General features: G+C 53.1%; 2 protein-coding genes and 1 pseudogene across 5 annotated transcripts; 2 read left to right on the top strand and 1 right to left on the bottom strand.

Annotated features, from left to right (window-relative positions):
* Window positions 1–606: 606 nt before the first annotated feature.
* TBC1D10B (TBC1 domain family member 10B) lies at window positions 607–13,608 on the top strand (the record flags this gene model as incomplete). Its single annotated transcript, XM_081090076.1, has 9 exons — window positions 607–1,850; window positions 6,182–6,281; window positions 6,575–6,682; window positions 6,774–6,880; window positions 10,432–10,546; window positions 10,668–10,733; window positions 10,915–11,104; window positions 11,829–11,983; window positions 12,074–13,608. The coding sequence occupies 9 exons, from the start codon at window positions 607–609 to the stop codon at window positions 12,761–12,763; spliced, it is 2,775 nt and encodes a 924-aa protein (XP_080946202.1). The 3' UTR covers window positions 12,764–13,608.
* Window positions 13,609–13,750: 142 nt separating this feature from the next.
* On the bottom strand, window positions 13,751–14,390 carry LOC308518591 (sesquipedalian-1-like; annotated as a pseudogene). The gene is made up of 2 exons: window positions 14,058–14,390; window positions 13,751–13,939 (listed from the first exon to the last, which is right to left on the bottom strand). The product of its transcript is annotated as a sesquipedalian-1-like (transcript).
* Window positions 14,391–15,361: 971 nt separating this feature from the next.
* CD2BP2 (CD2 cytoplasmic tail binding protein 2) lies at window positions 15,362–20,309 on the top strand. Of its 3 annotated transcripts, none has more exons than XM_081090073.1 (8): window positions 15,362–15,429; window positions 15,960–16,052; window positions 16,810–16,945; window positions 17,062–17,219; window positions 17,327–17,762; window positions 17,837–17,943; window positions 18,017–19,139; window positions 19,268–20,309. In XM_081090073.1, exons 2-7 carry the CDS (start codon window positions 15,975–15,977, stop codon window positions 18,125–18,127), a joined length of 1,026 nt encoding a protein of 341 aa, XP_080946199.1. In that variant the 5' UTR covers window positions 15,362–15,429; window positions 15,960–15,974; the 3' UTR covers window positions 18,128–19,139; window positions 19,268–20,309. The 3 variants fall into 3 exon arrangements, with proteins under 3 accessions (XP_080946199.1, XP_080946201.1, XP_080946200.1); XM_081090075.1 differs by having other exon boundaries at window positions 18,017–19,149; window positions 19,263–20,309; XM_081090074.1 differs by having other exon boundaries at window positions 18,017–19,154; window positions 19,246–20,309.
* The last annotated feature ends 1,512 nt before the right edge of the window (window positions 20,310–21,821 follow it).

Raw genomic sequence — 21,821 nt, 5'->3', positions numbered from 1 at the left:
CTTTCCGCGGTCATTCACTGTCCCGCAATTTTTATTGGCCAGGAGGTTCAGCTTCCTGATTTTCTATTAGTTGCTCCTTTCGTCCCGCCTCCCCCTACCTTCTCCCGCCCTCTCATTGGTCTCATACCTTTTCTCCATTTCCTCTTCCCACCTCCAACCTCACCCACCCGTACAACGATTGGCAGAAACCCAGTTCCCTTTCTCCTATTATTCGCCCAAGCCCTCTAACGAGGCGGGAACAAAAAGAAGCGCGATGGGACGGCCCGCGCGCAGGCGTGAAACGCCGCAACGCTGGCCGCTCAGCCGGCACCCGGTCGTGTGCGCAGGCGCGAGGTCGGTTGCTCGCCCAAAGCAGGAGGGAGGGGGCGGCGGCAAGAGAGAGGTAGGGGTGAGAGGGCGCGAGAGAGACCCCGGCACCCGGAGCCCCGGGACCCGAGCGCCGCCGCCGCGGGCCGGCGGCCGCCCGCGCGCCGTCCCCGCCCCCAGCGCGCGCCGGGCCGCGCCCTTCACCTCCCCTTCCTCGACGGGCGGCGCGGAGCGGCCTGAGGGCGGCGCCTTCTGCGGCCGTCCTGGCCGGGAGGGGGATGTGAGGGGCGGCCCGCGGCCATGGAGACGGGCCCGGCGCCCCTTGTGGCCCCGCCACGCCGTCATGGCGCCCCCGCGGCCCCTTCGCCGCCGCCCCGCGGCTCCCGGGCCGGGCCCGTCTTAGTGGTGGCTCCGGGGCCGCCAGTGACCACGGCCACTTCAGCCCCGGTCACCCTGGTGGCCCCCGGAGAGGCGCGGCCCACCTGGTTACCGGGGCCCACCCAGACCTCGGCCCCGGCTTCAGCCCCGGCCCCGGCTTCAGCCCCGGCCCCGGCCTCAGCTCCGGTCCCGGCCTCAGCTCCGGTCCCGGCTTCAGCCCCGGCCCCGGCTTCAGCCCCGGCCCCGGCTTCAGCCCCGGCCCCGGCTTCAGCTCCGGCCCCGGCCTCAGCTCCGGTCCCGGCTTCAGCTCCGATCCCGGCTTCAGCCACGGTCCCGGCTTCAGCTCCGATCCCGGCTTCACCTCCGATCCCGGCTTCAGCCACGGTCCCAGCTTCAGCTCCGGCCCCGGCCTCAGCTCCGGTCCCGGCTTCAGCCCCGGCCCCGGCTTCAGCCCCGGCCCCGACGGTCACGGGCAGCACCGTGGTGATGCTAACACTGGAGGCCTCACCCGAAGCGCAGGTCTCCTCCGGCCCGGAGGTCTTGATGCCCGCGGCGGTAATCGGAGACCAGACGTCAATGGCTCACGCCCTAGGGGCAGACTCTCCAAAGACGGAGGAGACTAGAACCTCACCCGCCTCTGGACCAGGAACCTCCACCGGGACCTCCACCAGAACCTCGTCCAGAACGGCTCCTGGAGCCCTGACCGCCAAACCCCCGCTTGCCCCCAAGCCGGGAACCACAGCGGCCTCAGGAGTGACTGCACGGATTGCAGCAGTGACAGCAGGACAGGTGACAAGTGGACATCGAGCAGCACCATCGGCATCAACAGGACCGGTTCCAGAGGACCCCTCCGGGTCCGGCACAGGGCCTTCAGGGACTAGTGAGGCTCTGGTCGCGGTTGTGATGGTGACCCCTGCTCCAGAGCCTGCAGAAAACTCTCAGGATCTAGGCTCCATGTCCAGCCTGGGACCTGGCATCTCTGGGCCTCGAGGGCAGGCCCCGGACACTCTGAGCTACTTGGACTCCGTGAGCCTCATGTCTGGGACCTCGGAGTCTTTGGTGGATGATGCGAGCTCCATGGGCTCAGACTCAGAGATAAACGGGCTGGCCCTGCGGAAGACGGACAAGTATGGCTTCCTTGGGGGCAGCCAGTACTCGGGCAGCCTGTGAGTACCCAGTGGGGCTGCTTCAGTGAAGCAGGTTTTGGGGGTGCGGGGAGAAGTAGCTTGCTCAGACTCTGGCAGCCCAGCCTCCTCTGAGGATCCAGGGGTGACAGTGCGTGTGGGATACCTGGCCATTCCTATCATGCCCTAGCCTAGAGCATCCTCACCCAGAAGTTCTGCACGTGTTTGTGAGTTTCAGAGCAGGTGCCAGGAGTTCTGGGTTTGAGCCTAAGCTTTGCCTTAGGTGGGTTGTGTGCCCTTGAGCTGGTGTCTTCCCCATTTCCGTGCTCAGTTTATGAAATGAAAGGCTGAATGAGATGATATCTAAGATCATCCCAGCTCCTTTATTTGAGACTCTAGCTTTGAGCCAGATATTCTGCAGTGTTGGCTGGGCAGGGTTCTGGTAGAGATCTTTGGTCCCCTAGTGGGAGAGTCTGTGAGTGAAGCAGGCGTCGCACCTTCCTCATAACCCTAGGTCTGATGGGGTGGGGAGGTGGAGAAATCTGGTGATGGAGGGAGACTCTGAAAACAGGGCCCCTCTGCGGAACAGAGGACAGTCTTGTGTTTTCACTGAGGGAAAGGGGGTGGGGAAGGTCTCTTCCCCATTTTCTCATCTCCCCAGCCCAGCTTACTCTTTCCTAGTTCCCTCCAGGGGCCTGAGTCACTCCTGAGGGGGGTGTGATCACCTCCGGCTTCTTCCTTCTCTCTCTTTGGATCCTGCACATTGTTCCGCTACCCCTGTAACCTGCTGGTCAGCTCAGCATCACCTGAGTACCCAGGTGGCAGGCCCTGTGCAGGATGTTAAGGATAAAACAGTCATTTCAAGTTGCTCATCATTTAGAGGGAGAAATATACCTAAATACTTGGTTTCAATGTATGTTAGGTTTCACTTAGAGATGGTCACAGGATTTTGTGAGCACCTGGGGAAGGGATGTTTTGCCCAGTCTGGGAATCCTGCTGAAGCTAATCTGAATCTTAAAGAAGATGTAACATTTAATCATGGCTGGGCCTGTTGGGGTTGGTGGAGGACCTGCCTGGTGGTGAGAGAATATTCTAGTCAGGGATTATTACCCACAAAAAAAAAAAAAAAAATCAGAAAACCTTTGTGCACCAACATTCTTGGTCCTGTAAGAGGAAGGGAACTGAAATTTGACCCTGATGCTTTCCCATGTTTGAGGGATGTGTTGTACCCAATTTACAAATGAAGAAGCAATTGAATGAATTGCTCTACTCAATCTGGATCTCTGTGACCAATGGTTCTCTCCTTAACACCATGTTATCCTAAGGAACTCTTGGATTGAATTGGATTTTAGTGAGCCCCACTTGTATGCCAGGCACTGGGCTGAATGCTGTTTTTCTGCTTTATAGTTTTGTCCCTCTAAAATCCATCTTCTGTGCTGGAGGAATCTACTGAGGCACAAGGCTGACTGGGCCATATGTACCTTAAAAACTTTTAGTGGCTCCCCACTGGCCACAGGTTAAAGTCCAAGTGCTTTAGCCTGCCCATAGGCTCATTATCTGGCCCTGCCAGCCCCTCTGGTCTGCTCTCCTGCCGCTCCTCACCAAGCACTTCGTGCTGTGCTCCTGTTGAACTGATTCACACTCAGGCCAGGGATACCTTTCTCCCCCTTTTCCCGCTAAGTTCTACCCAGTCTTTTGTGGCTTACCTCACAGGTCCCCTTCTCCAGGAAGCCTTTCCTGATATCCACTCCCCTACTTCAATTAGATGCCTCTTCTGTGCATTTTTAAAAATTTTTGTTTTTTTCTTTTTGTTAATCCTCACCGGAGGATATTTTTCCATTGATTTTTAGAGAGAGTGGAAGGGAGAGGGACACAGAGAAACATTGATGTAAGAGAGACACATCAATTGATTGCGTCTCGCACACACCCTAACCAGGGCCAGGGATCAAGCTTGCAACTGAGGTACGTGCCCTGGACTGGAATCAAACCAGGGATTCTTCAGTCCGTAGGCCGACACTCTCCACTGAGCAAAACGGGCTAGGGCTTATTTTTATTATTTTTTAAAAATATATTTTTTATTGAATTCAGAGAGGAAGAGGGAGGGAGAGAGAGATAGAAACATCAGTGATGAGCCTGGCCAGCGTGGCTCAGCGTTTGAGCGTCGACCTATGAACCAGGAGGTCACAGTTTGATTCCCAGTCAGAGCACATGCCTGGGTTGTGGACCCGATCCCCAGAGTGGGGCATGCAAGAGGCAGCCAATCACAATTCCCTGTCATCATTGATGTTTCTATCTCTCTCCTTCTCCCTTCCTCTCTGAAATCCATAAAACTATATTAAAATAAAAACAAAAAAGAAACATCAATGCTGAGAGAGAATCACTGATTGGCTGCCTCCTGCACTCCCCACAGGGGGGATCAAGCCCACAACCCGGGCATGTGCCCTGGGGACCTCCTGGTTCATAGGTTGCCGCTCAACCACTGAGCCACACTGGCCAGGCTCTTCTGTGCATTTTTAAAAACATATTTATTTTTTAAATTAATTTCAGAGAGGAAGGGAGAGAGAAATAGAACCGTCAATGATGAGAGAATCATTGATCGGCTGCCTCCTGTAAGCCCCAAATTGGGGATCGAGCCAGAAATCTGGGCATGTGCCCTGACCGGGAATCGAACCGTGACCTGGTTCATAGGTTGACGCTCAGTCACTGAGCCATGCTGGCCGGGTGAGCCCTCTCTTTTAATAGTCCTTTATATACAGTTTCTCAATAGACTTCTCATCTCTGTGTTTTTCTTTTGTTATTTTAAAATATATTTTTATTGATTTCAGAGAGGTAGGGAGAGAGAGAGAGAAACATCAATGATGAGAGAGAATCCTTGATTGGCTGCTTCCTGCGTGCCCCGCACTGGGGATTGAGCTTGCAACCCAGGTACATGCCCTTGACTGGAATCAAACCTGGGACCCTTCAGTCCACAGGCTGATGCTCTATCCACTGAGCCAAACCAGCTGGGGCTCCCATAACTTTGTGATGTAGGTTGTGACATCCCTGTTTTACAGATGAGGAAGAGACTCAGGTTATCACTTATCAAGACACCCCGACTTCTAAGGACAGAAATGGGATTTGAGCTCAGGTCTGTCTGGAAACCCCAAGCTCTTTTTTCCATTCCACTCACCTCCTGGTATTGATTCCTAAAAGTAATTATTTCAAGACTGATGGGGACCTTGGCTGGGTACTTCACTCAGTTAGAGCATCATCTCTATATGCCAAGGTTGCGGGTTTGATCCCCAATCAGGGCACATACAAGAATCAACCAATGAATGCATACATAAGTGGAACAACAAATTGAAGTTTCTCTCTTGTCCCTTTCTCTCTGTCTCAAATCAACAAAAATATTTTTTAAAGTCTATTAAAAAAAAAAAGACTGATGAGGCATCTTGATGTGTAGCTCTGACAGACAGTGAGCAAACAGTGTAAGGAAAGCTTCATTTGCCTGGGAGTCGGGGGTGATTTCAGAGAGGAGGAGGTAAAGAGAATTGCAGGTGGCCCAAGGGAATCTCAAGAGTCTGATAGGAGGAAACTCAAGACAGTTGCTTCTAAGGAGACAGAGAAGTATATTCTATATTTTATTTTATGGGTAATAATTGTTATTATCTCCTCACCCCTATATGTATTGTCTCATATAAACTGTCAGGTAGATATTATTTTTCTCTACATCTTATACATGAGAAAATTGAGGCTTAGAGGAATTAAGTGACTTACCCAGGATTATACAATAAATAAGTGTTAAAAGCTAGAACTTGAATTTAGGTCTAATGCAAACTATGGTTTTACATATTCTGTACTCTCTCCCCAAACTTATATACATCAGAAGTAGGATTTAAACCAGGGGTGGGCAAACTTTTTGACTCGAGGGCCACAATGGGTTCTTAAACTGGACCGGAGGGCCGGAACAAAAGCATGGATGGAGTGTTTGTGTGAACTAATATAAATTCAAAGTAAACATCATTACATAAAAGGGTACGGTCTTTTTTTTTTTTTTTTTTTTTTTTTAGTTTTATTCATTTCAAACGGGCCGGATTCGGCCCGCAGGCCGTAGTTTGCCCACGGCTGATTTAAACACACGTCTGTATAGAAATCCAACATGAGAACACAATCTCTGTGCAGAGATTCCTTCCAAAGGGAAGAAGTCCTTTCAGTTTGGTTAACTGGGACCTTGGATAGTTAAATGGCCAGACATCTGATGCTTGGCAGCTCACAAAATGTTTTTATGTCCAGTCTCTCATTTGAGCCTGGAGAGGTGGCTTGCCGCAGTTCCCGCAGCATCCAGGTATTACACTACTGCTCCTGACCCTTTCCATGCTTCCCCCGTCCCGCAGAGAGAGCTCCATTCCCGTGGATGTGGCTCGGCAGCGGGAGCTCAAGTGGCTGGAGATGTTCAGTAACTGGGATAAGTGGCTGTCACGACGTTTCCAGAAGGTTTGAGAAGGCTAAGTGGTGGGCAGGGCACTGCACAAGGGGCAGGGGCAGGGTGGGCCCCGGGGCTCTGGGGAAGCCCAGGAACACGGTAGTATCTGCTCTATGGACCGTGCTGGGGAGAAGTGGGACTTGGGCCTGGGAAGGAGTAACTTTAAGCCAGGCAAGGTCTAGTGGAGTGGAGTTAAGCCTGTGGATGGGGGCGGGGTGTCCCAGGGAGCCTGAGGGTTGCTGGGGGAGACTTGGAGGCTGGGCCAGTCCCTGAAGCTGTTCCCCCGCCTGCCATTCTGCCTTAGGTGAAGCTGCGCTGCCGGAAGGGAATCCCTTCCTCCCTCAGAGCCAAGGCCTGGCAGTATCTGTCCAATAGCAAGGAACTCCTGGAGCAGAACCCGGGCAAGTTTGAGGTGTGTCCAGGGTGTGGGGACATGTGACACTGGCTGAAGGATATCATCAGCTCCCCCAGATCCTGAGGTAATTGTTGCTTTCCCACTGCAGGAGCTGGAACGGGCTCCTGGGGACCCCAAGTGGCTGGATGTGATTGAGAAGGACCTGCACCGCCAGTTCCCTTTCCATGAGATGTTTGCTGCTCGAGGGGGGCATGGGTAAGGTGGCCTGGCCACGTGGGTTAGTTAGCAAACGTTTGTTGGTGGCTCCAGGTGAATACAAGACAGTTGAAAGCAGTTCATGCTCTCCAGGACTTCTAGAAGGCTGGTCCTTTGTGGATTGAGTGTCAAGCCATATTGAGGGACGTGTTCTCAGAAGACTCTGACTTGGTGGGTGGGGCTGGGGGTCTGTTGTAGGGGCAAGAAAGGGAGGCACAACAAGGGCTCATGGCATTGAGCTGGGCTTTGAAGGCTAGATGGGAGCAGAGCAGGGGACAAGGTTTTCCTGCCTGGGGGGTATGTAAACTGTGTTTGAGAAGTGAGGTTGGGTAGTTGAGGCTGGAAAAGTAGTTTAGGGCCAGATCACGAAGGGCCCTTAAATACTGTTCCAAGGCACTTGAACTTTTGTTTTTTCCCAGGCTTTTCCGAGTGTATTTTTACTGCTCCCCAGTAATATGCAAGTTGATCTTAGGTGGTTCTCGGATGGACATTTTTTATCAACAAGTTCATCCTTTCAGTAAATATTTATTGAGCATCTACTATCTGCTAGGCACTCTTTTAGTCACGGATGACAGCAGTGAACAAGAGACAAAAACTCTTGCCCTCATGGGTCTTATTATATTTTAGTGGGGATAGACAGTAAGATGAAAGAAAATATGTTGTATGTGAAATAAATGATGGTAAGTAATAAAGAGGAGTTTAAGAGGGGAATAGAGAATGTGAATGGAAATTGGGGTTTAAGTGATTGGATCTGACTTTTATTTTTAGAGAGCGAGGAAGGGAAAGGGATAGATAGAAACACTGATGAGAGAGAAACATCATCAACGGGCTGCCTCCTGTACACCTCCCGTTGGGGATCGGGCCAGCAACCCGGGCATGTGCCCTGACTGGGAATTGAACTGGTGATTTCTTGGTTCATGGGTCTATGCTCAACCACTGAGCAACACTGGCTGAGCAGATCTGACTTGTATTTTATTTTACTTTTTTTGTTAATCCTCACCTGAGGATATTTTTTCCATTGATTTTTAGATAGAGTAGAAGGGATGGGGAGAGGCGAGAGAGAGAGAGAGAGAGAGACATCGATGTATGAGTGACACATTGGTTGCCTCCTGCACGGGGTCTAGGATTGAGCCTGCAACCCAGGTATGTGCCCTTGATCGGAACTGAACCCGAGACCCTTCAGTCTACAGGCTGATGCTCTAACCACTAAACAACTGGCTAGGGCTGACTTGTATATTTTAAAAGGCTCATCCTGGCTGCTGTGCTAAGGATAGCCGATGAGGAGACAAGGACAGAAGCAGAGAAAACAGTGAGGAGACTATTTCCATAATTCAGGAGAGATGCTGATAGATAAGGATCATAGCAGTGGCACTCCTGGGAGAAATGGTTGGATTCTGGTTATATTTTGAAGCTAGAGCCAAAAGGATTTGCCAGTCGATTAGATGTGGAGTGTGTGAGAGAGAGAAAGAGGAGGAGGAGTTATCAATGACTCTTAAGGTTTTTGGCCTGAGAAACTGGAAGAATGGAGTTACCATATGCTGAGACGGATGGGGAAAATGGGGGAAAGTAAGTGTGGGAGGTATATCAGGAGTTCAGTTTTGGAATGTGTAGTTTGAAATGCTTATTGGACATCAAGATGGAGATGTCAAGTAGGTTGGAGGTAAATATATATAATTAAGGATTTCGGGGAGAGGTTTAAATTGGAAATAAATTGGAAAGTGAAGACCTGTCACTCTCTAGATGGGACTAAATCTCACCCCTGGGACTGGATGAGGTTGTCAAGGCAGCAAGTGTATAAATGAAGGGAAGCTCAGAGACTGAGCCCTGCAGCTCCAACATTTTTAAGAATAGTAATTACTGAGAATGAACCAGTAAATGGACTGGAAGAAGCTGGAGAGGTAGAAGGAAAACCAGGAATATGTGATTCCTGGAAGCAAAGTGAAGAGTTTTAGGATCGGCTGTATGAAATGCTTCTGATGGGTCAAGTAAAGTCAAGTTGCAAATTGACCTCTGGACTGAAACTGTGGGAGGCCTTAGATCAGTGGTGGCGAACCTTTTGAGCTCGGCGTGTCAGCATTTTGAAAAACCCTAACTTAACTCTGGTGCTGTGTCACATATAGAAATTTTTTGATATTTGCAACCATAGTAAAACAAAGATTTATATTTTTGACATTTATTTTATATATTTAAATGCCATTTAACAAAGAAAAATCAACCAAAAAAATGAGTTCGCGTGTCAGAGGTGACATAGGTTCGCCATCACTGCCTTAGATAAAAACAGTTTTGTGGGGAACAGTGGACTAAAGCCTCGCTGGAGAAAGGGAAGAAAGAAATTGAAGACAGTGAGCCTATACTCTGGCGGAGTTTCACTTAATAGGTAAGGAAGGAAACAGTGTGATATTTGGAGAGGAAAGTGAGGTCAAGAGACTTACTTTAAACTAAAGGAAATAAAAGATGTAGTTTGCAATGGGAATGATCTAGTAGAGGGAGAAAAATCGATGATGCAGGAGAGATGGGAAGGTTACTGGAGATGGCCTGTGTAGGCAAGGGGATGAGATCCAGTCCCAAGTGGAAAGGCTGTGCTTGTTCAGGATCACTGACAGTTCACCCGTAGCAACAGGGCGGAAGGCAGGGCATAAAAGCAGACAGGAATTAGGTAACCAACTAGTATATCAAACCTGTCATTTCATGGATGCTATTGCAAAGTGGAGAGTAATAGGGGTGGAATGCAGATAAAGCACAAACGAAGACCACACGTCAGTGGCTGAATTTTGGAAACACGATTGTAAGCAGTGGTCAGGAGTGTGTGTGACTGGATGCAGGGAGATGATCTGGGAGGTCATTACTTTTTTCTGGGTAAGTGATGAAGGTGTGAGCTGTGAAGTGGTTGTGAAGGAACAGATGGAATAAATTTAGGTCGTAATGTTGAGAAGACTGATTAGCCATGGGAGTAAAGGAAGGCTTTCTGTTTTCTGATGTGGGGTTGAGTGGATGGAATTCCCAGACACAGCGTTGGGGCACTCTCAAGGAAGAGGAGCAAGTCTAGGGAAGAGATTTTATTCTTTTGGATGTAGAGACAAGAGAAAGGTCTAAGGCACACCTGGCTTCCCAAGCCTTCACCTAGAACAGGGCCCATTGGTGGTGGTGGTTTGGGAGGGGGGCATGATGCAAACATTCAGACTGTTAGAGGAGGACTGAAGCTGTGGCTATTGAAAGCTTCTGCAAGAAGATGACCTTGAAGGTTTATTGGATGCTGGCAGATGGAGAGAGAGCGAACACAGACTGCTGGGAATGGTAGGGAGCACGTGGGGTGTGCAGGCAAGGGTGGAAGTTGCAGCCTGGAATGTTTTGTGTGATCTGAGTCTTTGGTTTAAGCTTGATAGGCAGGGCTAGGAAGGGGATTGAAGTGTGTGGTAGTAGAGCTCAGAAGTTAATCTGGAATTAGATTTAGGAGGGGTCTGGGCTGGGGCTGCAGACTGGGCAGATTTAGTTTGGGGCAGAGAGCTTCCAACTCTTTTGCTTGCCCTCATGGTTTTTCCCAATACCCACAGGCAACAGGACCTGTATCGAATCCTTAAGGCCTACACTATCTACCGGCCCGACGAGGGCTACTGCCAGGCACAGGCCCCAGTGGCTGCAGTGCTGCTCATGCACATGCCTGCTGAGGTCAGCATACTGTGGTCCTGGTTGGGGAGGGGGTGGGGAGGATCTTGGCCTACAGTGGTGATGGGGGAGCTCTCTGCTCCATTTCTCAGGCCCCCTCCCTCCTTGTTTTTGCCCTTCTCAGCAAGCCTTTTGGTGCCTGGTACAGATCTGCGACAAGTACCTCCCGGGTTACTACAGTGCAGGGCTGGTGAGTACCTGAAGGCTTGGTACAACAGGCTGACTTTTCCCCAAGGCTGCAGGGAGGTCCTTGTCCTGCCCCACCCTCTGCCCTTTTGTCCCCTCTGCTCTGGGCCTCGCCCACTGAGGTGAGGATCCCCTGCTCAAGGGGGCCACAGCAGGCCCCTTCTCATGGCTCATCTCACCTTTAGGAGGCCATTCAGCTGGATGGAGAAATCTTTTTTGCACTCTTGCGCCGTGCCTCCCCACTGGCACACAGACACCTGCGGCGGCAGCGCATTGACCCCGTGCTCTACATGACAGAATGGTTCATGTGCATCTTTGCCCGCACTCTGCCCTGGGCGTCAGTGCTGCGTGTCTGGGATATGTTCTTCTGTGAAGGTACATTTGTAGGGGTTTTCACGGTGCCTGCCAGGCGGTGGTCTGCTGATAGAAGGTGCTTGTTGGGTCTGGGGGTTGGAACCTGAGGCCTGGTCTTGGCTCTGCCACTAACCCCAGAGCCTACTCTCCCTCCCAGGAACCTGAAACCCATGGCAGTTCATTTCCCATCTTGGGCTTCCTCATATGTAAGGTTTATAGTGGGCCGCGCCAGCACAGCCAAGGGTGATCCCGAGGCGGGGGGTGAAAGGATTAAAGAAAGACAGACAAGAGAATGAAAGCTGGGTCTCGGTGGGACGCTGCTCCCTGATGAGGAGACAGCGCCGGCGCCCACAAGCCTTGTCTTTATTTCATAGCAGATGCCACGAGGCAAAGTAGGGGCGTGATCACGTTGTTCACAGCATTCTCGTGAGTTTCAACCTCACTCAGCTACATGCACCCGAACTCTAGCACAAGGCACATGGGGCTACGTGTTCGGACCATAGGTTCAAGCTTACAACCACAGCCGTTGGCTATGACTGTGCTGGGAGGGCCCTGCCCTCCAGCTGGGACTTGCACGTGGCAATGAGAGGACCCTGTCCTTTCATTAGTCTGAGGCTTAAACCTGGCCAAAACACCGTACCCGCACCCCACATTACAGTAGATAGGGATGGGAGCTGTGAGTCCCTCCTACATGGGACATGCTGAGGTCCCAGGCATGATCACCTGTGCTGTCTTTACTCTGCAGGCGTAAAGATAATTTTCCGGGTGGCCCTGGTGTTGCTGCGGCACACACTGGGCTCAGTGGAGAAGCTGCGCTCCTGCCAGGGCATGTATGAAACCATGGAGCAGCTGCGCAACCTGCCCCAACAGTGCATGCAGGAGGACTTCCTGGTGCATGAGGTAGGCATGAGAGGCTTTGGCAAAGCCCAGATCTGCTTCAGGCCATCCCCACCTCATCTGCATTTTAGAACCCATTTCTTCTCCATCTAGGTGACTAACCTCCCAGTGACAGAAGCACTGATTGAGCGAGAAAACACAGCCCAGCTCAAGAAGTGGCGGGAAACCCGGGGGGAACTACAGTATCGGCCCTCACGGCGACTACATGGCTCCCGGGCCATCCATGAGGAACGCCGGAGGCAGCAGCCACCCCTGGGCCCCTCCTCTAGCCTCCTCAGCCTCCATGGCCTCAAGAGCCGGGGCTCCCTGGCAGCTGGAGGAGCCCCATCTCCACCCCCTCCCCACAGGGCCAGTGCTGGGCCTACCCCAGGGCCTGTGGTCACCGCTGAGGGACTGCATCCATCCCTTCCTTCGCCCACTGGTAACAGCACCCCACTGGGTCCCAGCAAGGAGACCCGGAGGCAGGAGAAGGACCGGAGGCAGGAGAAGGAAAGGCAGAAACAGGAAAAGGAACGTGAGAAACAAGAAAAGGAACGGGAGAAAGAGCGACAGAAACAAGAGAAAGAGCGGGAGAAGCGGGAGAAGGAGCGGCAGAAGCTGGAGAAGGAGCAGCAGAAGCAGGAGAAGGAGCGGCAGAAGCAGGAGAAGGAGCGGCAGAAGCAGGAGAAGAAGGCCCAAGGCAGGAAGCTGTCGCTGCGCCGAAAGGCAGATGGGCCTCCAGCCCCCCAGGATGGTGGGGACAGGTCCTCGGCCTCTGAACCCCGGCAGGACGCTTACTTCTGACCTCTGCTCTGGGCCTGGACTGCATGGCCCCCTCCTTTCCCTCAGCCAAGAGCAGACCCCTCAGTAAGCTGTCCCTCTTCCTGAGGAAAGTGGCTTGATTCCCCGTCTCCTTGCCAGCTGCTGATCCCGACAGCCAGGACAGTCAGTGCATGGGGCAGCTGCATTCTCCGAGGTAGCTGTTGAACAAGTCTGGAGCCCCTCACCTCCAGTTAGGTCGCGCTGGGGTCTCACTCTTGCCCCAGTTCCCTTTGGGGTCCCTTTCCAGGTGCTGTCCTGATTGGCCTTTTGTCACCAAAGGGGTGACTCTTGGCAATGGGGGAGTCAGTTTTCAGATTCTTACACTCCAGTTGCTCCCCTTACCCATGAAGTGGAGCTAGGTTCCTTTTTCTCTCCAGTCCTGCCTGCCTCCCCCACTTCCTGGCCGAGGGCCTCCTTGACTTCTGGACATCTCTGTGTTGTAATTATGTATAAAGGACCTGGTTGGCCCAGGGGTGGGGGTGTTCGCTCAATCTTCTGTCCTTTGGTTCTCCTTCCACAATGTTCTTGCACTGTTTAAGGGGACATGCACTGGAACAGGAAATGTCCCCCACTTCCTCACCCACCACCGTCCTGCTCTCCTTCCTATTCACCCACCTTTCTCTCTATTCTCATGCCTCCCCTGCTTTGCCTCACCAGGACCCTCACCTTTCACCTTATTTCCTTCTAACCCTCCAGCCCCTATTTGGAAAAGGGGTCTTTTCTTGAGCTCCAGGGGGTGGAACCCAATGTTTACATTCTCTTCTGTATCTGCCCCCACCCCATGTGGCGCTTTGAGGAACCAGAAAAGAACCTGCTATTATACCTGGGCATGTCTCCTGCCTTGTTATTTGAGAAGGGGGTTAGAATAAGGACTAGAGAGGGAGGGAGCAAGTGATGAGTGAGCCAGGATCTACTGAAGCAGTTGGCTGGTCTTGGCAGGTAGGTACCCCTTGGCCTTTGGTCCATCTCTCAGTCATTCATCAACAAACAATGGTTGAGCTCCTGCCCCATCTTTGCCTGGGATCGGCTGTCTCCATTGTCACTGGCCTCCGGAAGCCCTCTACGTATCAGCTGCAGTGCCCGGATCTCCTTCCCAAAGCGCTCATGCAACTCCTGGAACCTGGAGTGGGGACTGAGGGTGGCTAGAAGGCCACAGTCCTGGGGGGGATGGGGGATGTGGGGGTGAGCTGGGCTCTTGGCCAGCTGCTTGGCACAGCTTTGGTACTGAGCCTCTAGCGGGTGGGGGTCGTAGCACAGCCAGCTGCCTCCAGCTCACCCCAGCCTGAACCCACAGGCAGGCTCCCCGCTCCTGGTTTTCTGCTTCCAGCCTGTAGGCCTGCCCAACTTCTGTGCCCTCTACCCCAGGGGTCAGGACGGCAAAGGCATAGGGTTCTGTGGCCCGAGGCATGGCTCCACCTGGCAGTTCTCCAACAGGATGAGGCCCAGGGGCATGTCTGCCTGGTGCTCCTGGTAGAAGAGGAGGCTTCCCTGGAAGATGAACCAGGGACCCTGGTAGCTGGTATTTTGGTCCTTCATTAGCATGATGCCCTCAGGTCTGGAACCTGTACCTGTGCGAGAAACTGAGCACAGACTTTGGGTGCAGTTTCATGGTAGTACGATCTGGAGGAGACGGGCAGGAGGAGGGGTGGTCCATCTTGTTCCCCTGGGGACCCCATGCTGCCTCCTATGGTCCCAGTAGGCTCTTCCTGGGCACAGCCTCAGCTTGGTGGGACTCAGGCTCTGAGTGTCCCCGCAGCACGGAGCCACTTCCCCACCCAGCCCTGCCCTCCGGCCAGGTTACGGAACCCGGGAAGGGGCCCTGGGCCGGGGCCTGTTTGCTAAGAGGGTCTCCATTCTGCGGCTGTGGTTGGAGAGGGGCTCTGGTGCCCTTTCCCGGGCCTACCTGAGATCAGGGCACAGGGGGCTCTGGCCTCGGTGCTTGGAGCCGGTGCCACGGCCACCTCTCCGGTAGCGGGGCCCTTTCCACCTCGGAAGCCTAGAATCAGCCCCGAAGCCTAGAATCAGCCCCGGGAGAGGGGTGGGTAAATTACTTCCCCTGCGTCCTAAAGGGAGCTGGGTCCGGAGAGTGCCCACCCCGGTCCGGTCCGGGGCCTCAAGGCGGGCCAGCGGGAGAGCCGGGCTCACCCCAGGGAGAGGAGAGGGCCGATGACTGGCCGCCGAGCTGGGGAAGGATTTCCAGTGGGATGGTGAGGGGCGCAGGGTTGGCCAGCCCTGAGGAAAGGTGACGCAACCCTAGAAAGAGTAACGAGGGCAGGACCCCATCGGCCCTGCTCGGATTTGCCCCGCACCGTGACCTGGCGCCCCCGTCCCCAGAGCCGCTACTGCTGTGGGAGGGAATGGACACTGCGTGGGCCCATCCCTCTCGCTCGATAGGGGTCCAGCAGCTCACAGGTCCCGTCTTCTCGTCGTATTGCCCCGAACAGCTTACGTCACCTCTGAGAGGGGTGTGACTTCCCCGCTCCGCCCGCACTCCCGCCCGCGGCGTGGGTTGGTCCTCCCTGGAGCGAAGCCACTTCCGGCCTTCCGGGCGCTCTCCACAGTTCCCTTCCGGGTGAAGGCCTGTGCCCCGGATGTAGCCCCGGCGCGAGCAGCTCCCCTTCCCTTGCCGGGCGGCCCAGGGTCCTTAGGTGAGCGCGCCGGGCGCTGCGTGAGTCCCGCGGCTCTGCCGCTGCTCTGAGCTGTGCACACAGCCCGCGGCAGGTGGGGGCCAGCCCGCGGCGGAGTTGGGGGTTCGGCGGAGGGAGAAGCCGGGGACCAGGGCGCTAGGTCCCGGGTCCGCCCGGACCTCACGGGCCCGAGGGAGCTGGGGTGGAGGAGCGGGTGTCAGCCCGCGGACCCGCGTCGCGACTGGACTGCGGGAGCCGGGAATGGGGTGGTCACGGGAGGAAGCGGGTCCCCGCGCGTCTCGGGTCGGGTGTGGGTGGGAGCCCCTCCGCGTGCCCGCCTCTCGGACCCGCCCCCAGCAGCTCTCTTGGATGCCATCCCGGGTCCCGGGGCCTCTGGGCCGCCAACTCCCCTTCCGGCCCCGATTCTGTGCTGCCTCCCCCACAGCCTGGCCCTGTGCGCACCTGGCAGTGCTGCGCCGGGGGCCCTCTCGCGGCGAGTGTCCTCTCGCCGGTCCCCTAATCTGCGCCTTTCCCTCTGCTGTTCGGGGAAGACCCTCTGTGCAGCCATGCCGAAGCGGAAAGTGACCTTCCAGGGCGTGGGAGACGAGGAGGATGAGGAGGAGGTCGGTGCTCCCAAGAAGAAGGTGAGGGGCGGAAACGGGAACTGGAGCCAGAGACGGGAGAAGCTTTGGGGAGAAGGGGCAAGGTTTTCATGTTCTCTGCGAAGGGCGTTTGGGGGATTCTCAGGTTGAGTCCAGATCCTGGAGCATTTTGAGGAAGAGTGCGGGTGCGAAGAAAAAAAATTAATACTTTCCTCCCACCTTCTAAGTTCTTATAGCTGGGCCAAAAATCAAATTAACAGGGGAAAATCAAATTTAATGCATGCACATGGGAAATTCACATAAGCACGACAATTCCAAACTCAGTGAGGCAGCATTAGGTATATATGACATTTTAAAACAATTTTTTTTAAATTGATTTCAGAGCAGAAGGGAGAGGTAGAGGGAAATAGAAACATCAATGATATGAGAGAATCATCGATCGGCTGCCTCCTGCACACCCCACACTGGGGGTCTGTTTCTTTGTTACCAATGTTGTGCCCCCCCCACCCCATAACAAAGAAACAGAATTTCCGGAGGATGAGGCCCAGAAATCAGGATTTTAAAAAAGGTTCCCAGGTGATTCTCATGTGCAGCCAAGGTTGAGAACCACTGCTATAGTAGGTTTTCTTTTTGAATCTATTGGGCAGGAAAGCGGGGAGGGCCAAAGGTTCTTTCTGAGTCTTGTTTCTTAATAGCTTAAAATTAATATTCCAAAAAGGCAGCTTCAGGTTGGCAAAACTTTGGTTCCCTTCAATAAGCAGTAACCTGCATCTGTGGACTGTCTGACTCCTGCTCACAGCTAGTGGACCCTGTGGCTGGGGCAGGAGGTCCTGGGAGCCGCTTCAAAGGCAAACACTCTTTGGACAGCGATGAGGAGGATGATGATGATGAGGGGTCCAGCAAATACGACATCCTGGCCTCAGAGGATGTGGAAGGTGAGTTATACCCAAGAACTGACTCTGCTAGGGGAGCAAACGGGCTCCTGGGAATGTGGACGAAGGAGGCTCCTGTCTCTTGCCTGCCAGCATGGACACCTGTGTCTTTGGTGCAGGTCAGGAAGCAGCCACCCTCCCCAGTGAGGGAGGTGTGCGCATCACACCCTTCAACCTTCAGGAAGAGATGGAGGAAGGCCACTTTGATGCTGATGGCAACTACTTCCTGAACCGGGATGCTCAGATCCGAGACAGCTGGCTGGACAACATTGACTGGGTGTGGCTCCGGGGCTGGCATGGCTGGGGCCTGGAGGCAGCAAGTGCTTGGGCCCTGCTGGCAGTTTGTAGGAAATAACTCCCCCGCCCCCCATTTTCACATTACAGGTGAAGATCAGGGAGCGGCCACCTGGTCAGCGCTCACCGTCAGACTCCGAGGAGGAGGACAGCCTGGGCCAGACACCAATGAGTCCCCAAGCCCTCCTGGAGGGCCTTCTGGAGCTCCTGCTGCCAAGAGAGACAGTGGCTGGGGCACTGAGGCGTCTGGGGGCCAGAGGAGGAGGCAAAGGGGGTAGCAAGGGGCCTGGGCGGCCCAGTTCCCCCCAGCGCTTGGACCGGCTGTGCAGTTTGGCCGACCAGATGGTGGCTCGAGGCAACCTTGGTGTTTATCAGGAGACAAGAGAACGCTTGGCCGTGCAGTTGAAGGGGTTGGGGTGCCGGACCCAGGGGCCCCCTGACCCCACGCCCCAGCCTTCTCTGGACATGTTTGCTGATGAAGTAGCAGAAGGGGAGCTGGAGACCCCAACCCCTGTCCAGAGAGGAGGTGAGATTTCAGGGCAGAGGTGGGGTGTGGGCAGGGGCAGGACCCTTGAAGCCCAGATGGCTTTGCTGTTTCAGAACCAGAGTCCCCAGGAGACGGGCTGCTGGATGTGATGTGGGAATATAAGTGGGAGAACACAGGCGATGCTGAGCTCTACGGGCCCTTCTCCAGCAGCCAGATGCAGGTGAGCCCCATCTGCCTCGCTCTCCCTCCCAGCCCTCACAGTCCTCCTCCAGCTCTGCCCTCTCTTCCTGCAGACGTGGGTGAATGAAGGCTACTTCCCTGACGGTGTTTATTGCCGGAAGCTGGACCCCCCTGGTGGACAGTTCTACAACTCAAAACGTATTGACTTTGACCTCTACACCTGAGCCTTCTGAGGGCCAGTTTAGTGGCTCTTTCTTTCCTGGACTCTCTGGAGGAGGCCCCAGTTGCCTCAGGCAGTGAGGATATTGGGGGCCACTTTTCAGTCAGTTTCCTTTCCCAATAAAAGTCTATAGTTGTGTATTAGGCCCTTGACTGTCCTGATGGCCAGAAGCCAGGGACCTCCACAGCCCCTTTGGATTTGCCTCTGTCCTTGAGTATTTCCTCATGAAGTTTCTCTGAGAGTTTCTGGTTTTTGTTTACCACTCCTAGGGGCAGAGCCAGGGCTGTCAGGTGTCCTGTGGCCTCCCCACCTGGACTCTGCTCACCATCTGAAAACCCCTTCACTCCCATGCCATTCTCCGGTGTGGGAGTTCCTGTCTCACTGTTCTTAGGTCGCTGGCTGTTCGGACGCGAGTCTCCGTCCTTGCAGCTAGAATAGGATAGAGCCCCGGAAGTGGAGGTTTCAGGCCGTGAAGGGCTCGGACATCTGTTGGGTGTGAGCAGGAAGCCTGGTGTTCACCGGCTCCCACTGTCTCAAGCTCCTTAGGTGAAGCGCAGACTCAGCGTTGGCACTTGAAGGACCCTTCAGCTGTCCATTGAACAAGCGCTGAGAGGGGCGGTGCTCACTGGAGGTTACACAGCAGATCAGGCTTGGCACAGGCCCAAGGGGCTCCTTTCCCAGACCTTTCTTGGTACCAGGTCTTTTCTGCCTGGCATTTGAGACCCTGGGCTCCCACAGTGTGCCTGGCACAGGGCTAGTGCCCTGAGGGGACTAAGATAACTGAGCTGGTCCCCTCCCAGGAACTCAGAGCTAGAGGGTGAGGGAGCCGGTGGAATTATACCACGTCTCAGGTATAATTCTATAGTGAACCTGAACCTCCCCGCCCCCTCATCCCTTTAGTGCTGCCTTAGTCTCCTCACTTGCACCGAGTTAGGTTGATTCCTCCCCTTTTCACCTTGGCTGGCCATTGGGATCTCACGGGGAGCTGTAAAATTACTTCTCAGAGAATTGAGTGAGTTGATCTAGGTCTGGTTCTCAACCTTGGCTGCACATTAGAATCACCTGGGACTCTTTTAAAAATCCTGATGAGGCCCAGAAATCAGAGTTTAAAAAGATTCCCAGGTGATTCTAACGTGCAGCCAAGGTTGAGAACCACTCATTTAGGTAATGGCCTGGAGGCTGGGTCTTTTCAGTGTGCGGCCAGGTGAACGGCCTGACTCCCAAGACAGGTGACACCTGGGGCGGGATGGTCCCTGGACCTGCTGTGGGACTAGCTGAGCATGTGTGTGGCCAGCGCTCTGGTGGAGATCGTTAGTTACTGGAGAGCTGAGCACCAGAGCCATGGGACACCTGGGGGGTGGAAGGGGCCAGGCCAGAACCAGGGGGTACCTGATGTTCTAGTGAGGCCTGCAATTTCTGTAATCATCACACCCACTCTAGTGCTAAGCCAGACCTCGTTTTCATTGACTCCAAGGTGCCTTTGGCTGTAAAATGGTTTACTTCGTGTCATTAAAAAAGGAAACCCTACCCATTGCAGTTGTAAGATGTCATCGATTAGAAAGTGCATCGTGATTTCAGAAATGTTCAGACGTGAAGAGAGGTCTCTTAGGACCAGTGAAGTACAGCGCTCACCTTTATGTCCCGGTGACTAACTCATGGGCGGTGCTTGGTGTTTGGTGACTAGATGGAAGGAAGCCGATGGACAACTCCCCTGGATGTCCCACGGGCACCTTAGGCTCCACCTGCTCAGCTGACCTCCCTTCCCCTCACTGCCTGTTCCTTTGTTCACCTCCCTGATGCCCCCCTGTGTGGGCAGGATAATTGCCCCCAAAGATGTCCACATCCTCAGTCTCAGAACCTGTGCATATGTGACCTTACGTAGCAAAAGGGACTTTGCGGAAATGGTTGACTTTGAGACGAGATTATCATGGATAATTGAGATGGGCCCAGTGTAATCAAGGGTCCTATGAAGGGAAAGGGCGGCAGGAGGGTCAAAGTGAGGGAGGAGAAGCTGTTACACTGCTGCTGACTTTGAAGATGGAAGGGCCGTGTGTCAGGAATGCAGTGGCCTGTAGAAGCTGGAAAACACAAAGAAATGCAGCTCTATTGACAGGAGTTAGCCCAGTGAAAATAATTTTAGATTTCTGACCTCTAGACCTCGAAGAGAATAAAATGTGTTGTTTTCAGCCATTGAGTTGGTGGTAATTTGTTAAAGCCCCAATAGGAAACCAACCCACACCCCATCCAACTGAATGCCTCTCCCCCTCATGAATATCCGTAAGTCTTCTGTGGCCATGTCTCTTTCAAGCCCTTAACAGCACTTAACTCACTTGCTTTAAAAACAAACTTGTATATGTGTCTAAATTTTTAAAAAAAATGTTTTTATTGATTTTAGAGGGGAAGGGAGAGAGAAATCAATGATGAGAGAATCATTGATTGGCTGCCTCCCGCACGCCCCCTACTGGGAGCTGACCCTACAACCAGGACCTGTACCCTGACTGGGAATCGAACTGACCTGGTTCATAGGTATCAATGCTCAACCACTGAGCCACACTGGGCTGTGTAAATTTTTAAATAAGCTTTTTATATTTTACAGTAGTTTTGTATATTTACAAAAAATTTACAAGAGTAGTACAGAGAGTTCACTGTTTCCCCTATTAACATCTGTAAGTGGTACATTTGTTACAACTAACCAACCAACAACGTTACTATTTTTAAGTTATTGAGCTATCCACCCATTTAAAGCGAACAATTCAGTGGTTTTTAGTATATTCATGGTGTTGTGCAGCATCACTACAATCTAATTTTGGAACATTCTTGCCTACCCAAGAGCCACCCCACCCATTAGCAGTTCCCATCACTCCCCATTTCCGCCCCCCACCCCTCAGTCTCTGGCAACCACTGATTTACTTCTGTAGATTTGCCTATTCTGGGCTTTCATACAAATGGAGTTGTACAATATGTGGTCTTTTGTGTCTGCTGCTTGCACTTGGCATGTTTTCAAGATTCTAACGTGTAACAGTATTTTATCTTTTTGTTGTTGAATAATCTATTGTATGGATATATGATATGTTGCTATTAACTATCCACACTTTTTTTTTTAAATTTCAGAGAGAGGGAGGGAAGGAGAGAGACATCAATGATGAGAGAGAATCATTGATCAGCTGCCTCCAGCACGCCCCCTACTGGGGATCGAGCCTGCAACTCAGGCATGTGCCCTTGACTGGAATTGAACCTGGGACCCTTCAGTCTGCAGGCTGACGCTCAATCCACTGAGCCGAACCAGCTAGGGCTATCCACACTTGATATGGATTTTAATGATAAGTTTTCTCTAATGTCCTTTATCTGTTTCAGAATCCTTTAGGATACCACATTACGTTTAGTTGTCATACCTCTTTAGCTTCCTCTGGTGTGACAGTTTCTCAGACTTGTATTTGCTGACCTTGAAAGTTTTGGAAGCACTGGTTAGGTATTTTGTAATATATTCCTAAAATTTGGGCTTGTCTGGTATTTTTCTCATAATTAGATTTGGGTTATGGGTTTGGGGGAGGACGATCCGGGAGGTGAAGTTCCTTGTCTTTTACTGAAAGCCTCATGGCTCTACATTGCCCTCACAATAAAGTTCACAGGCTTGAAGCTGACTGAGAGGCCTCCATGGCCAGGCTGGACCCCAGTCCCACATCTGCCTTCGTTTCCTT

Source organism: Myotis nattereri, assembly GCF_964212035.1.
Source record: "Myotis nattereri genome assembly, chromosome: 4".
NCBI classification, from domain to species: Eukaryota; Metazoa; Chordata; class Mammalia; order Chiroptera; family Vespertilionidae; genus Myotis; species Myotis nattereri.
Note: the sequence above shows the minus strand (reverse complement) of the source record. Positions and strands in the feature narration are given on the sequence as shown.